General features: G+C 49.9%; 1 protein-coding gene across 1 annotated transcript in view; it reads right to left on the reverse strand.

The window, feature by feature from the left end:
• Nucleotides 1-267: 267 nt before the first annotated feature.
• NCKIPSD (NCK interacting protein with SH3 domain) overlaps nucleotides 268-14890 on the reverse strand; it is a 49377-nt gene continuing 34754 nt past the window's right edge. Inside the window, 8 exon segments of the mRNA XM_035894645.1 lie at nucleotides 268-2186; nucleotides 2755-2927; nucleotides 4451-4543; nucleotides 6441-6512; nucleotides 6515-6535; nucleotides 7832-7912; nucleotides 13267-13405; nucleotides 14789-14875. Coding sequence (XP_035750538.1) covers nucleotides 1983-2186; nucleotides 2755-2927; nucleotides 4451-4543; nucleotides 6441-6512; nucleotides 6515-6535; nucleotides 7832-7912; nucleotides 13267-13405; nucleotides 14789-14875 — 870 coding nt within the window. The 3' untranslated portion in view covers nucleotides 268-1982.

A 14890-nucleotide genomic window follows, 5' to 3' on the forward strand; every position in this document is an offset into this window, starting at 1 on the left:
AAAGCAGCACGCACAGGGCTGAGGTTTGGGAACAGACACCCGCAGCCAAAGAGCGACTCGTTAGCACTCGAGACGGACCCTTAAACCCTTGCGTGGGGCTTGCTGCCTTGGCTGGGAGCCAGCTGATGCTGCACGCGCCTCGCGGGAAGCGAATGACGGGGTCCGGCTCTGCCAAACCCTTCATCTGGAGCAGCGATGCTGGGCAGGCCCACGGGTGAGGGCTGTGCCCCTCCCAGGGGCTGCTGCCCTCCACCACTCCCTCTCTGCCAGCAATGTGGTAGGAAAACGCAAGGCAAGAAGCGGAGCCTGGGAGAACTGCTGCGTTGAACCCATTCGAGGGTCAGCACCCAGTGATTCGCCCTCATGGGCAGCAGGCATCTGAGCCACCCCCACCCCTTCGGTCCCCCCACAACAGGACGGGGCAGGCAGGGCTACGTTCACAGAAGTGCAGTTTAAGACATTTTTATTCCTCTGCATGTTACACTTAGTGTTTAAGAAAATACAGGATCCCTTTTGACATTCATACATTTTTACAGGGGAAAAATAGGTTTCTCTACGAGGGTAATTATTAAGCTTTGGGTGTTCCCAGGCTGACTTCAGGGGGTCCTCACCCCCCTTGGCTGCCAGGCTAACCCCCTCCGTTCCTGAGCATCACTGCCCCATTGCCCAGAGTCCAGGCCTGCAGAGCAGAGCTCGTGTCATCTCCTCAAGCTAAAAAAAAAAAAAAAAAAAAAAAAAAACAAAAAAAAAAAAAAAAAAAAAACCCACAACCAACATACAGTGCCCAGTATTTCCAGTTCCTCTTTCCAATAGCTCCTACACTGGATACTGCAAAGGAAGAGCTGAGGACAGGGAGTGACCAGACTGCGCACACGGATATTTAAGAGACCCACGTTAGTGCGTGATTATCTGTAACAGGGAAACACGTTAATCCCATTTGCTAGAAAACTAGAGGAAATATAAATAAGGGTTCCCCACACTCGTGCACAGTCACAAACAGCTACTGGACACCAGGCTCACGCTGCTTCTGAGCGCTGCCACGTGGAGAGGGAGGGCAGCGAGGCAGAGCCACTATGAAGCTCAAGGCAAGAAATCCACACGCTTCACGAACAGAGAGCGCCTGCCCATGCGCGGCCCCTCGGCTCGAGGGCCCGGGGCAACGCTGCGAGAGGGGTGGCAAGCAGCAGCTTTCGCTTGGCAAGACACATCTTTGCGCTGTATCCGGGCCAAAGGCTTCCTAAGGGCAGCGTCACCCATGCGGTCATTACTTCTAGGCTGCCACACTGTGCAAGAAATTCAGATTTAAACGGCACTATAGAAAGCAGATTGAAAAAAGCAGCTGCTGGGATAAGACCCCTATGACCCTAGGTGGGCTGCTACCCAGAGGCAAAGCTGAGGGCCAGGAGGGAGTGAAAGGCTCACTAGACGAGGCGTTAGACAGCAAGCGAGCTACCTCCCCTTGGCAGGGCTGCAGCACATTGGCACTAGCAGCAGAAAACAAAACAGGTGTTACGAAAGCTTCTTCCAAGCACCAGCGGACTCCACTTGGTCACTGCGGGGAGAGATGCACATGGAAAAGAAGTGATACTCTAAGGCAAAGGCCATTCGCTTCGGGACCTCGGGACACCAGCACAGCTAAACATTCCCCCCGCCCCAGCTGCTAAGTCCCTCGCAAGCTCTCTGCCCTTCCCGCTAACACCAGCTGCCTAAATACGAAATACCTCCTGCCCGAGTCCTGCAGGCAAACCACGTGCCAGCACCCACCCCGCTCCGACCTCCCCCCGAGCACCAGGCCCCGGGGGCGCCCCCCTGCCCTTTCTGCCGCTGGAGTCTCTAAAGGGCCGGCGAACACTGTCCCAACCTTAGGCCTCGCACGGAGGGATATAAGGTATGAGCTGTACTGGAAGGGAATGGGGAGAAAGTGTCAACAAGAGACATCATCGATCCAAGTGGTTCAAACTCCAGTCCAAGCCGAGGGGTGGTTAGCTGGTACCAGGAGAGATTTCTGGGAACTCCTTGTAAATCTCCAAGATGATCAGTTTGTCCATCTGGCACTGCTGGCCCTCCTCTTCCTCCCCCAGGATGCGCTGCAAGATGCCCTGCAGGTCGGAGAGGCGGTGCTGGTGCTGCAGATAGGGCGTGGAGCGGATGATGGCGTGCATCAGAGACAGATACTCCATCCTCAGCTGCCAAGTGGGAGGGGAGACAAAACACAGAGCACAATGGAAGATTTAAAGTGAGATAAACAAGCATGCCAGCCTCGGTTACAGCGTGAGCACGGGAACAGCTGCTGCTGCACCACCAGCCAGAGCACGACTCCCGAGGCACCTGCTTTTCCTTAAGGCTCATTAGCAGCTGTGGAAAATTCTGCTTTTCCCACAGCAACAGTGATGCTCTTCACCCACTCTTAAACATGGGCACATCCCCTGCCTCTTGCAATACCAAAATGGAGAAATCCCTCCTACTTCTACTCAGAGGGTCCTCTGTTCCCAAAGGTCCCTGGACAGAAGGGCGCAGACCACCAGAAGCCTGGCAGATCTTTCTTCAAATGTGCCTTTCTACTGCTGTGTGCTGGGCAGGATAACTCCTCCCTTTCTCCTCAGCCCCAGGGTTGATTTGAGCACCCAGAAATGTTGTGCCCACCCCAGGGCTCCACTCTTGCCTGCACCAGCAGGCCCCACGGAGGGCCAGGAGAAACACCATTACTTTGGGACTGTGCTCCCTTCCCCAGTGCCTACGGGTTACTGTGAGCACCTTATCTCCTGGGGAGAGGTCAGCAATCTGCCGCACCAGGATGTCTATCAGGACCATCATGTCTGTGTGGTAGAAGATGCTGGCTGTATCCTTGCTGGCAAAGATGTCCTGCAGAAACTTCAGCACCGAGTGTGGTGGCTGAGGCTGATGCTTGAAGATACACACTGGATCATCTGGGGGAGGCAGAGAGACTGTGCTAAGCCACATGCTCCCCCCTGCCCACCTCCTCCATGTTCAGTGCACATCCCTTCATTAGACCCTACCGGCTTTGGAGAGTAGGCTGCCCCTGGCCTTGGCCAGCCGCTCCCTGCCCGTGGCTAGCTTTCGTACCAGCAGACCTCAGTGCCTTGCACAAAGCTGCGTAATCAGGATGGCAGCTCTGCAGGGTACCAAGCAGTGACCAAACGCATTAGCATTAATCATTGTTTATGTTTCACCTACCATCCCAGGTGAGAGCTCATTAGCACATTGCCTCTCAGCACCTCCTCTTTTTGCTCAACAGCTACCACTCATTTTCTCCCTGGTTTACCAAGTCAGGTCCAATGACCCCTCTGAAAAGCCCACCAGAGCCTGTACCAGAGACCAGGCTCATACCATCCTGGAAGCAAGAAACACCTCCGAGTTTAAATGAGCCATCACATCCTGTTCTCTTCCAAAACATGTCCCTGCAGTCCCCAAGAGGGGCTCTGGGACACTACAGCCCTCCCCCCCCCAGCAGTTGTCAGGAAGGCGGGCAAAAAAGAAGTATCTTCATTAGGTTGTGGCCCCCCTCTTTCTTCCCCCAGCCCCTCACAGTAAGGTGATCCCTGCAGGGAATCTGGCAGGGAAAGGGCTAAACAAAGGCTTTGGGAGGAGGCCAGACGGAAAAGCACTGAGATGCCGGCTGCCCTCAAGCTGATATAGTGTGGAGACAGTGATTTGCAGCCCCAAAGAGAACTAAAGCCAGAGTAAGATGAGCAGCAAGCATCACAGGATGAGTTATTCACCAGCAAATCAACAAAATGAATCTCAGGCAGCAAAGCGCCTGTGCTCCAGAAGGTATTAGAAAGCACAATAGTGGCATGCAGCACAGGCAGAAATACCTGGCACCGCTCATCCTACGGAGATCTCCAGCTTTCTAGCAATCTGCTTTGCAAAAGCTCTACATGTACAGTGGATTTCACTCTATGCCTGGAGCAGACACAAAGCTAACCCTCTGCTGGCAATGCTGAAATGGGAAGTTCCACTCTAAGCAGCATTTTGGAAGGCAAAACCTCACTCTGGATCTGTTCCCCAGGGCAGATGATTGCCACCATGGGCTGAAGTTTGTGTGCCAGTGCTGACGAAGCCCTGTCTGTCCAAGGACCAGCTTTCCTCCCAGGCAAGAGCTTGCTTACACTGCAGCTGGCCATGCCATGAGATGGGTCTGATCTGACCCAGAAGTACAGGGGGACCACTTTGCATGGAAATGCTAACCCAGAGGCCCCTTCTCTCCTCCTAGATGCCACCAGCATCACTTTATTCTTTGTGCAGCTCCACCCTCAGCAATGTAGCCTGCCACCCTCTCAGCCTCACTGGGAAGCAGCACATCCTGCCTGATGCCTGAGCCGACAGCTCCTCAGCTACTTGCATCCCCGACACATCCCACCCCTTAACTGCCGGAGTCACCATTAGCTGCACCCCCTGCCAGGCACGTAATAGTGCCACAAACACTCACCTCCCCTGTTCAGCAGCAGCAGCAGCTTTTCTGTGAAAGTCTTGACATTCGAGTGCTTGCTTATTGTAGTCATGATCACACTGTGTTCTGGAACTAAGGAAGAAACCTGTTCAGCACATCCCTTTGTTTCCCAAAGACCACGGTAATAAAAACAAAATAGTGGAGGGCTCCTATTTTGCATCAGTGCTCTGGGGAGGTTTGGGGAACCACAGTCTATCAGGGCTATGAAAAGTTTCAGCCCCACAGAGTGAGTGGGCAGAGAGAGGGAAGGTGAAATAAATCTGGAAACAACACATGAAACACTCGGGACTTTGTGCTTTCTCTGTGCACCTGATTCGTGTGCAGGATCCAGCCCAGGCAGCCAAATACTGTCAAACACCTTGCAAAAGCTTTGTGTTGTGAAACATTACCTCTGCTTGCAACCCTCTGAAGCCAAGGGCTCCACTCTCTAGAATCTTCATATTTCACATTGGTAGTGCCCTGCTGGAGTTTATTACCTTCTCCCAAGAAGGGACAGCCAGGTCCCAGGAGCATGCCAGAAGGGAAAAATTCTACTTCCCAGTACTCAGCACAGGGCTGTGCAAGGGGAGGTGCTGAAGACTTCTAGGAAGTGTCCCCTAGCTGCGTTGGGGGTGATTTCTTGTAATTCAAATATGTGCACCCTAGCAGACTTTATGAATGCATGTGAGTGTGCATGCTCAGAAGCATCCAAACAGCTCAGCATGGCTATTTCTATGGCACAGGGCTGGCAACCCTATAATATTTCCGAGGCTGCAAAGTGCTTTAGGATCCTTCACAGTGAAAAGCATCAATATAATATGTTTTTAGGAGCATTTTTGAACTAACACTGCATCTCTGAACTGTACAATAGATGAATCTTGCAGAGGAATAAAAATTCAATCCACTAATAAGCAACCTGAACACCGTTTAACATGTTCTTAGCATCAGAGAACAAGTCACTGCTCTCAGCTACACCCCAGGTGGGCAATAATCCCCCAGAAACACACTGCGTGTCATGCATTATTGCCTAATTACTGCAGCCAGGAAGTCTATGGGCAACTGTGGGAAGGGGGAACAAATGAAAGCAGCAGAGACCATACTTAATCAGCATCTGTGCAATCAACTTTCACATGAAATTAGAAACTTTCACATAAATTTTAATGAGGCACAACTCAAAATAACAGGTAAATTACTGGACACGTCCTTGCTGCTTTATCCTCCCCTCTCTCCACGAAGCCGAGGATAAAGCCATGAAGCAGAACAAGAGGAAGTAATTAACTACAGACAACTGGAGCAACAGGAGATTTTGGGTTAAGGAGTGGCCTCTCTCAGCAGGATCTGGAACTACCCTCCAATCTTCCAACAACAGGCTTCAAAACTCGCAGGCAGCGAGAGGGCAAATGCCCTTCTCCAGGGACCAGATGCAGTGTCTGTTCTCACGGAGCTCAGCAGGGCAGGGAGGACAGAACAAGGGCACTCGGGAGAGAGCAGAGTGCAGCTCAGGCCAATGTTGAAGAGCCTGGCCCCAACACGTGGGCATTGAATGAGCTTCAAGGGGTACAGCTGGGTAAGCAGAAGGTTTGTCAAGACCTAAAAGCAAAGGATTTTCTTTCTGGACCAGTACTGAGAAATGCCCACTGAAGCATTTTCTTTCCCAAATCAGCTGTGCCTATAAGTTAACCCCACTCCTGTTCTGCAAGTGCAGCGCAGCAACTGCTTTGATCCAGGCTGTGTGGAGAGAGAAATCTGCTGGGCTTCACAGAGCTGCTGTGCCCCAGAGCATCAGTTGGTTGGACATGGGCTCTCAGACTGTTTTTTCCTCTAGGATTTTGCACAATATTTAAACACAGTGTATTGCCAGAGGCTAGGGGAGCTGGAGCAGTTATCACAGCACTGTGATGTTCCAGTGAGATTCTCCCTCCCCATTCTCCACGTCCTCACTGCTCCAGACCACTGAAATCCTGCCAAGGCATAGCAGCACCAAACCCACCTGGAATGTGGAGATTGAAGGCCAGAAGGACATTGACAAATAAGTCAGGCAGCTGGTCAGTGGTGTCCGAGGCACAAACTGAGAGTTGAGATGTTCTGCGCAAGGAGAGAGGGGCATTTACAGCACAGTGAAAAGAAACGGAGTGACAAGGGACCACACAAGCCACTTCTCCGTGCTTTTATACTTAAAAACCCTTGGTGGATTGCCAGTGCCAGCCTCCAGGGAATTAACCACCCTGCAAGTGGGCTAGCCGGACCACTGAAGTGTCTTTGTGCAAGAGACAAGCGGCTCAGAGAACTATCCACAGTGCAGGGGAATGCTGAAAGTTGGTCCCCACTGGCAATTTTTTTTGAGTAAATAAAACACCAAATCCTGCTCTAGCTGTTGTTCCAGCATCACTGCTGCCAATGAAGGCTTCAGGTAGGAAGAGATTTGTATTCTTGACCACTGGTTTAATCCATCTATTTAAAAAAAGTAATCATCCAGATCATTAGTTATAACCCATTTTTCAATTTAGCTATTAGGAAAGCTCAGGAGCTCATGCAAATAAGTCCACCTGCAGGAAATAATTGCCAGGGTTACACAAGGAGAGAAAAGCAGGAGGTGTGGAAGCTCATTCCACAGTCTCTACTGCACTGGCTTAAGTTTTTTATGTATTTACCAGGCTGTTAAGGTGAAGCTGCTGCTGAGATGCTTATAACAATCTCTACTGCATTTCTAGGAAAACTGAATCCAGAGTTTCCCAAATAAAGGGAACACAACATGGCCAGGGGAAGAAGCAGGCAGGCAGTGCTTTCTAGCTGAAGGTTGGAATGAAAGGACAAAGGATAAAACAGACAGGTCTGGCACGTTTGCACTTCCCTATTGACTGCAATACCCGTAATCATCTCCGCCCTCCCTAAGAGCTTGAAATACACAGGGCTGCACCGTCCCGTTAGAAGGCAGACCAGGAAGAGGCCACGTTATGCAGCTGACAGCTTCGGTGGGTGTTTGTGGAGTGATCCGGGCTCTCAGCCTCAGCAACAGACAGAACGTCTCTGAAGCAAGTAGCATGTGCGTGCTTTCACGCAGGACAGGGGTAAAACAAAATGCTGCTTAGTCACAGTGATGAGCAAATCCAACTCTTCTGCAGCATGGCATCAGTCCTCCCCTGCTCTAATGCAGATTTGTGCTGCTCTCTCTCAAAATCTAGCATCTCAGCCCAGTGTTTCAGCAGCCAGGCTCTACTGAAAAAGAGCAGACCCTACTGTTGCCCTGCTTTTGGTGGCTTTTCCTAGCTGTCCCCACCCTGGCCACCAGGAAAGGTCCCTTCCCTGTGCCTGCCAGCACACCCAGATGTCCCACCATCACCTCTGCTGTCCTACCAAGCCGTAAGCACAAGCTGCTCTTACCATAGTGATGGTATGGCAGGGGCTCCCCCATGGAGAACATCATTGCCAGCACCAGTGCAGAGTAGCACATCTTCTGATGATCTGCAAGGTAAAGGTCCTGCCATTAGTTCTTCTGAAGATGGAAAGACTACTCCCCAGCTGCAGCTGGGAAGTCACACATTTAATTCAGACATTTAACACTCATTAGACTGCTCCTCGTCGCTGTATTTACCGAGATATAAGGGTGTCTTTCCCCCCTGTTTAAGCACACCACACGCCTTGTGCGCCATGCATTTCCAAAGCAATTTAAAAATAATCACAAGAAGAATTCTCAATTTTTTTTCCCCCCTCCACTTAAGAGTATCTGGGCAAACTTGATCTGAATAATTAAAAGCCTCCCCTGCACAGTCCCAGGACACATCCCATAGTTATGCAATTACTGAACCCAGAAAAAGCATCCATCTGGCCACCTTGAAATACTGCCTGTTCCAACCTACACCACCCCCGGACAGTTATGCTGCTTGTTACTGTCTCTGCACTGCTCTACTTTTGCTACCTCAGCTCTGCCTGGAGGTATAAGAGGTCTCTGGAGAGACCAGATCACTGCTCATGACTCGGGCTCTGCATCTGCCCACCTCCCAGGCCACACGTGTCTCCAGCATTAATACATCCTGCAGCCTGCTAGTCCAACACAATTTTTGCTGGCAGCAGCTATACATGAATACTCCACAGAATCAAAGCCAGTGCCTTTCCTGAATTTTAATTAATGCATATACCTCAGTAGATATTCGCAGAAGGAAAAAAAAAAGTCATGGAACAGGATCTATGCCATAATAAAATGTAGCCTCCATCCAGTTCAGCAAGTCCAAAGATGATAGGAAAAGGAGTATGATTTTTATCAAGTAGGTTACCACAAATACTGGCTAAATAAAGTTCAGCTACATCTGCTGGAAAGAGCCTGGAGCACTTGATACAAGAAACCGAGTGTGTATTTATAAAACACTGATCAAAACTACTTTTCATTAGAGGAGAAAGTCCCTTCAATGTATGATGCTTCTCCCAGCAGTACTGCTTCCCTGGACAATAATACATGCTGCTTCCAGTTTGCCCTCCAACCCATGAGACATTTCACTTCTCATGCACAAATCTGTCCATCTCTAAGCACCTGCACCCTGCAGTTCGGTTTTACTGCACAGGCTGGTGCCTTCACTGTCACCGGATTTACTGTTAGCATGGGGGAAAAAATGCTGGAGAATCGTTCCAGCCTCACGCCCCTGGAAAGTCAGCTCTGTGAGCAAAGCCCCTCGAAACAAAGAGCATGCAGACTTTGTCAGAACTCCACAAGATCCCTGAGTTTTCAAGCAGCAAATATTCGGAGTAAAAATAGATCATTCAGGGCTTAACCAGAGATACTACAGCATTAACAAGATTAAGAGTTTGTAGGAGAGCACTCTAGACCATGTGGCAGCAAAGGAAAGCTGGAAACTGCTGTTTACTCATGGTAAACAAAGACTGAGGATATTCAATGACTTAAATATAATTTTTACTTATATAAGAAGCTCTCAGCTATAAGGTGTCAGTGATGCCAAAGCTCACTGTTACAGAAAAAGAATCTGGCAAACTGTTCACTGCATGATTTCTTCATTCTTTCCTGCACAGCTTCAGGCGTTGGGTATCAGAGGCAGGATACTGCAGTAGGTAGACATAGGGACCTGCTGTTCCCATGTTCCTTGTAAGGCTTTTGTGAACAAAACATTTTCTCGCATCGCATCAGGAGCGATGAAATGACAGTCTGAGAACAAGAAGCCAGTGAGAAACATGTGGTTGTAGCAAACACGGAGGAAGAGATTAATTAGAGATGGGAGCAGGGAGGGTAGTTTTACACATCCTTGGCCCATCTGCCATGAACTGATGTCCATTCATCTCAGCTGACAGCAGACTCCACTACTAGGTGGCAAATCTTGTCGGATTTGCCTAAGGATGCCGAATCAGGATGCTGAGACCAGTCAGAAAGCTGAACTCGGGGAGAATCTGGATTAACCTGGTACACTCGCTCAGCACAGACTCTACAAGTTTTTGGAGTGTCCTGGCTGCAGCCAGACTCATCCAAGACTCACCATGCTGAAGAACAGAGTACTTGCCAGTCAAAGCACAGCTTTTTTTTTTTTTTCCTTCCAGAGCAGCAACAGTGGAAAGTAAATAGCATTAACACAACTCTCCTGAAGCAGAGGGACTCTGCTGATGACAGACTGATAAGCATCAGTCAAATGGCCACGTGGCTGTTTGCGCCCCAGCCTGCATTTCCGAAGCTTGCTGAGGTACTGGTAAGAAAGCTGCTATTATGTATGACAGGTATTTCTCAGAGGCCTTCAAAGACCTTGTTTCCAACCTCTAAACACAGCAGTGCGAAATTCGGGCTCTGGGAGCAGACACAACTGTCTACAACTCAAGCAAAAAGAGCCCGACAGCTGACTCGCATGTACACTGAGCTGCAGCAAGGGAGAAAGTCACGATTACAGAGTGGATTATCCCCGTTTGTTTTCTTTGGAATTGTTCTGGCTAATTCTGCCTTGCTGTGGCTTATTATAAGCTCTTCTAACACTGATAGATGCGCAGGCCAGCCGCAGCAGAGGGAAGTGGCTGTCCAGAAGCAATAAGACCCAAGCATCTGGCAGAAGAACTGGCCAGCAGCCAACACGCCTGCATCAGCCCCAGGGTAAAGTGCCTTCTCATCAAAGGCGCCCAGCATCCAGGCACAGAGCTTCTGCCTCGGCTGCTCTTCAGTAACAAGCCAGGAGGGATCCCACAGAGCTGCTGCAGCCAGTTCAACGCTCCCCAGTTGCTTAGTGCTGGCACCAATTGCTCTGGCCCCTGCCATCCGCAGAAGGGATTAGCTATTCCACGGTATGTCACGGATCAGCTGCTATTCCCCAGTTTCTAGTACCAAAATAAGCTCAAGTCATTCTAGGATTCAAGGTCGTGTTTTCACTCAAGGTACAGCTTGCCATTTGCTGGCAGCACATGGAGCAGGAAGCACCAGAATGGCAGGAGGGAACTACTAATGCCCTAAACCACCTCTGAAGGACAGACACATTTGGGTCAAGGATGGTTACTTTTCTGCAGCCCCACTGCAAGGGCCAAGGGGACTGGATGCTGCACAGATGACATTTCCACAAGCACCTGCCATAAGCTTAGCACAAGGAAGGCAGCACAGGATAAGGACACAGATTTGGGAGGCTCCTGTAACCAAAAGCAATCTGTCAGCAAAGGATGAGCAGCTTTTCATCCTTCAACTGCACTGCCTACGTGTTACAGCTAGGAGGGAAAAAACCTTGAGATGAAGCAAGGGAGAGAAGGGACATGATGCAGAGCTGCAGGTTGGCAGTTCAGAGGACATAGCAGAGTTGCTTTTCCCTCACTTCCACTGAGATGCTTTTTAGGTCCCCAAAGCAGAGCTAACACCTGCTGGGAGATAGGCCTGCTTCAACCAGCAGCACTAGATGGAGATCAGCAAAGCTGTGCTGAAGTCACTGAAGTCAGAGCTCAATGCCCTTGGCACAAGGAAGAGGCCGAGTTAGCTGTGCTACCTGGCATGATGCAGCCCCTGGGAAAATGCCCTGGACAGCAACACCACAACAGGCAGGGACAAGGGGCTCCGTGAAAGCTCAGGACCAGCCCGCCCTGCCTGCACAAAGGCAGCTTGGGGAACAGAGCAGGAGGCTGAAGCCTGTTTGAGCATGGTGCGGGAAACGCTCACCAGAAGACAATCTTTATGAATTAGTGACAGATGCACGATAAAAGTTTATTTCTGGCAGCACAAAATCAGGAGTAATGTTGTCACAGAAGCACAGCCATAGCCCATAACCAAATATTATTTGCTTCTTGGGCAGTAAAACCTCAGCCTAGAGAAGAGGCTTCTCATGCATAGCCAGATGAAACACCAACACTGTGATAAGTTCAGTGTGCGGAATTGATAAGCAGCGGTAGCACAAAGAGAAAGCGTAGCCAACACAGGTGTAATGATCTCAGTCCCTCTCCACACCACCAGTGCTTTACTCTGAGCTGAAACATTATTTTTCAGGCACTCCCCACCTTTGAAATGCCCACACTTCAAAGCATCTAAGCAAAGGCAAGCACAAAGGCTTCTGCAATAGGCCTGATTTTCACCTCTCACAGCCCTTTCCAGACACCAGATTAGCCCCACTAGTCCTGTCCACCACACAGTCGGGTTGGCACAGTCGGTGGTGGGCGGCTGGGAACAGGGACATGTATTATGCATATCCAAGGCTGTAGTCTTGGACATTTACTTGGCTCTCATGCAAAGAATGTGACAGTCCCTGTTCTGCACAGACTTGTCAATCCCTACACAATCTCATCACCAAATTCAGCTTCTCCACAGCTCTATGACACTCAGAGCAAACCAACAGGATACAGACTGCAATTAGGGCAGTGAAGCTCCAAATACTGGGATTTGATCCACATGATCACTCAACAGCTACTTTAATTGTTGGCTATGATTAGCACAAACCAATGGATTTTCAATATCCCTTTAAGAGAAAATGTAGCACGTGCCACTGCCAGCACTGGTGGCCTACAGGTTGACTTCAAAATGGGAAGCAAAACTGTGACTGCCCATGTTGTGGGCACGCATGGGTGGCTGGAAGGTAACGTCAGGGGATATTACTACATGTTCACCTTGTTCTTGGGTTCTTCCTCAGCACCTGCTCCTGGCTGCTGGGAGATAAAGGACACTGGGCTAAGCACAAGCTCTGAGGGACAACACTAGCAAAATCTGACTACACCACCACCAGCGAGCTTTTGAGCACGTGGAGCTCAAAGGGCAGGAAGGACCTTCCTGTTAATAGCAGGGACAGGTCATCCTAACAAAAGGGAGCAGGAGCATGAAGTAGAAGGAATGTGAGGGCAAAGCCTAGGCATGGAAAGCAAAGAGCTGGGACAGCCAGAGGACCAGGACCGGAACTTTGTTAACAGCACTACCTTCTCCCTTGGTACAGTGCTGGAGAGAAGGTCCTTTCCTTTAACCAGCACACATCTCGTTTACCAGCAATAAACACTGCAAAGATCTGGTGTAGAGTACTGAGAAAAACTGCCTATAAGGGGCTGCAGAGATCTTGAGATCTGCAGGTGTCTCCCGTCAACAACATGAAACAAACTGGAACAGCTCAAAACGTCCTTTAAGACAACTACAAGAAGTGATGCAGATCACTAATGGCACGTTCAAGAGTTAAAGGGCCATCATTGGACTGAAACACCCCCTCCCATGCATTCTCCACTTACAGCTGTAACAACCTGAATAACTTTAAGGACAGACACCCTTCTCCCCAGAGCACTGGGCACATAGAGCAGTCAGGCAGTGAGGGGCCACCAGTTCTGCTGTAAATCATCCAATGGAAAGACGCGTCCCTGGGGACCTGGGTACAGCAGCTGTGGCTCACCTTGTGTGTGAGTCTGCATGTCCCGGGCCAGCTCCATCGGCAGCACAGAGTTTACAAGTGTTGAGATGACTGCAGCATCCAAACTGCACATGGCTCCAAAGCACTTCAACAGCAGCAGCCGTAACGGCACCCTGTGTTCCTGCAAGAACAATTCATTAGGTGAAACGATGCCCCAGATCAGGGCTTGCTCTAAGGCAGAGGCAGAACTGGCTAGAAGTTCCGCTGTTGGGGAGCTACGGACCCTCCCAGGATGACAGCGAACCCAGAAGCTCCACTAGCTTTTAACAATGCAGGAGTCCTTTTACAGTACCTTTACAACGGGGCTGGCTACAGGCTGTTAGCACGTGTGGTCTGATGGCAGGCGGCAGGCAGAGCTCCTATCTGAAATGCCCCATTTTAATGCGATACAATTCAGCAACCTATGCCCATCCCCAGCAAACACAGATTTAATTTGCTGGGTAGCCAGAATTCTCTGAGCACACTGAGGTTTTGCAAACACTGCTCTGAAGACAACACAATATTTCCAAACCCTCTTCAGCACGTGACGGTTAACGAACAGGGAGCTGCTCCTCCACTGTAAAGCTGTCGGGTTTGTGCTGGGAGCAGAGGGTATAACCCGAAAGTTTTAGGACATGCAGGGATTCCAGCAAAGACTACCCTCAACCTGCAGCTCCCACACAAGAGCTCTGGTGCGGGGATAACCTTCATACTCCAGCCCCAGCCAAAATGTGGCACTGGGCACAACCAGCCAGGACAGGAGACCCAACTGCTCTCCACGTGGCTGTTCCTTGACCAGCTGGTCAGAGAAGAGTAGGCAGTGAAAGCCAGCAGGCTCCATCAAGCCTGCCTTCCCACTGCTCTCAGATAAGCTACAGCACGCCGATGCTGAGCTCTGGGTTCAGACACGGAAGTGCCAGATGAAAGCTAAATGCCACAAGGCTTGATGTGCTGTAGCTGGGGACTTAGGGACAAGTTTCCAACCTGCGTAGAGTCCTACAACAGCAAGTTCCAGGAAGGAGAGGGACAAAGCAACACTGCGTAGGCATTGAAAGCAAAGCTTCCATTTCTTCCTCTGAATACTGATTTCCTTCCTCACTCCCAGGGCTTCTACTCACAACCTACTTTCCTAAACAAAGCTATTTACTAATGCACAGGAGTGCATCAATTAAAAGAGGAGCAGTCACAGCCTGTCAGTTTTCCCAAAGCATCCTCGGAAATCCTTCCCCTAGACATTAGCAATGCCGATTCTGTCCCTCAATGGAGCTAATAAAAGCAGCAAGCTTTACCCTTCACAGTGCTAGCTACCACTTCGAAGTCTATAGCATCCCCTGCTCTTCCGTACAGCTTGCATGCATAGCACTGACATTAGCCACCATGCAAAAAGGGATGTGCTGCAACTCCATCTAGCTCACAGAACTGCCCTATCCAGTGGGAATGTCTTCTGTACATTCATCATAGCACCTCTGCTATCTTCATGGAAAACTCAAAAAGAAGAGAGATTTGATGCATTCTGCCACCTTACCATCTGATAATACGCCACAAGGGACAGGACTGATTCAAACTCATTCTTCTTGCACATTTTCTTGCAAACTTCTGGGTCTGCATCTGTTTGGAAGCAGGAATG

The sequence above is a fragment of the Egretta garzetta genome, unplaced genomic scaffold (assembly GCF_000687185.1).
Source record: "Egretta garzetta isolate BGI_Z169 unplaced genomic scaffold, ASM68718v1 scaffold215, whole genome shotgun sequence".
In the NCBI taxonomy this organism is placed as follows: Eukaryota; Metazoa; Chordata; class Aves; order Pelecaniformes; family Ardeidae; genus Egretta; species Egretta garzetta.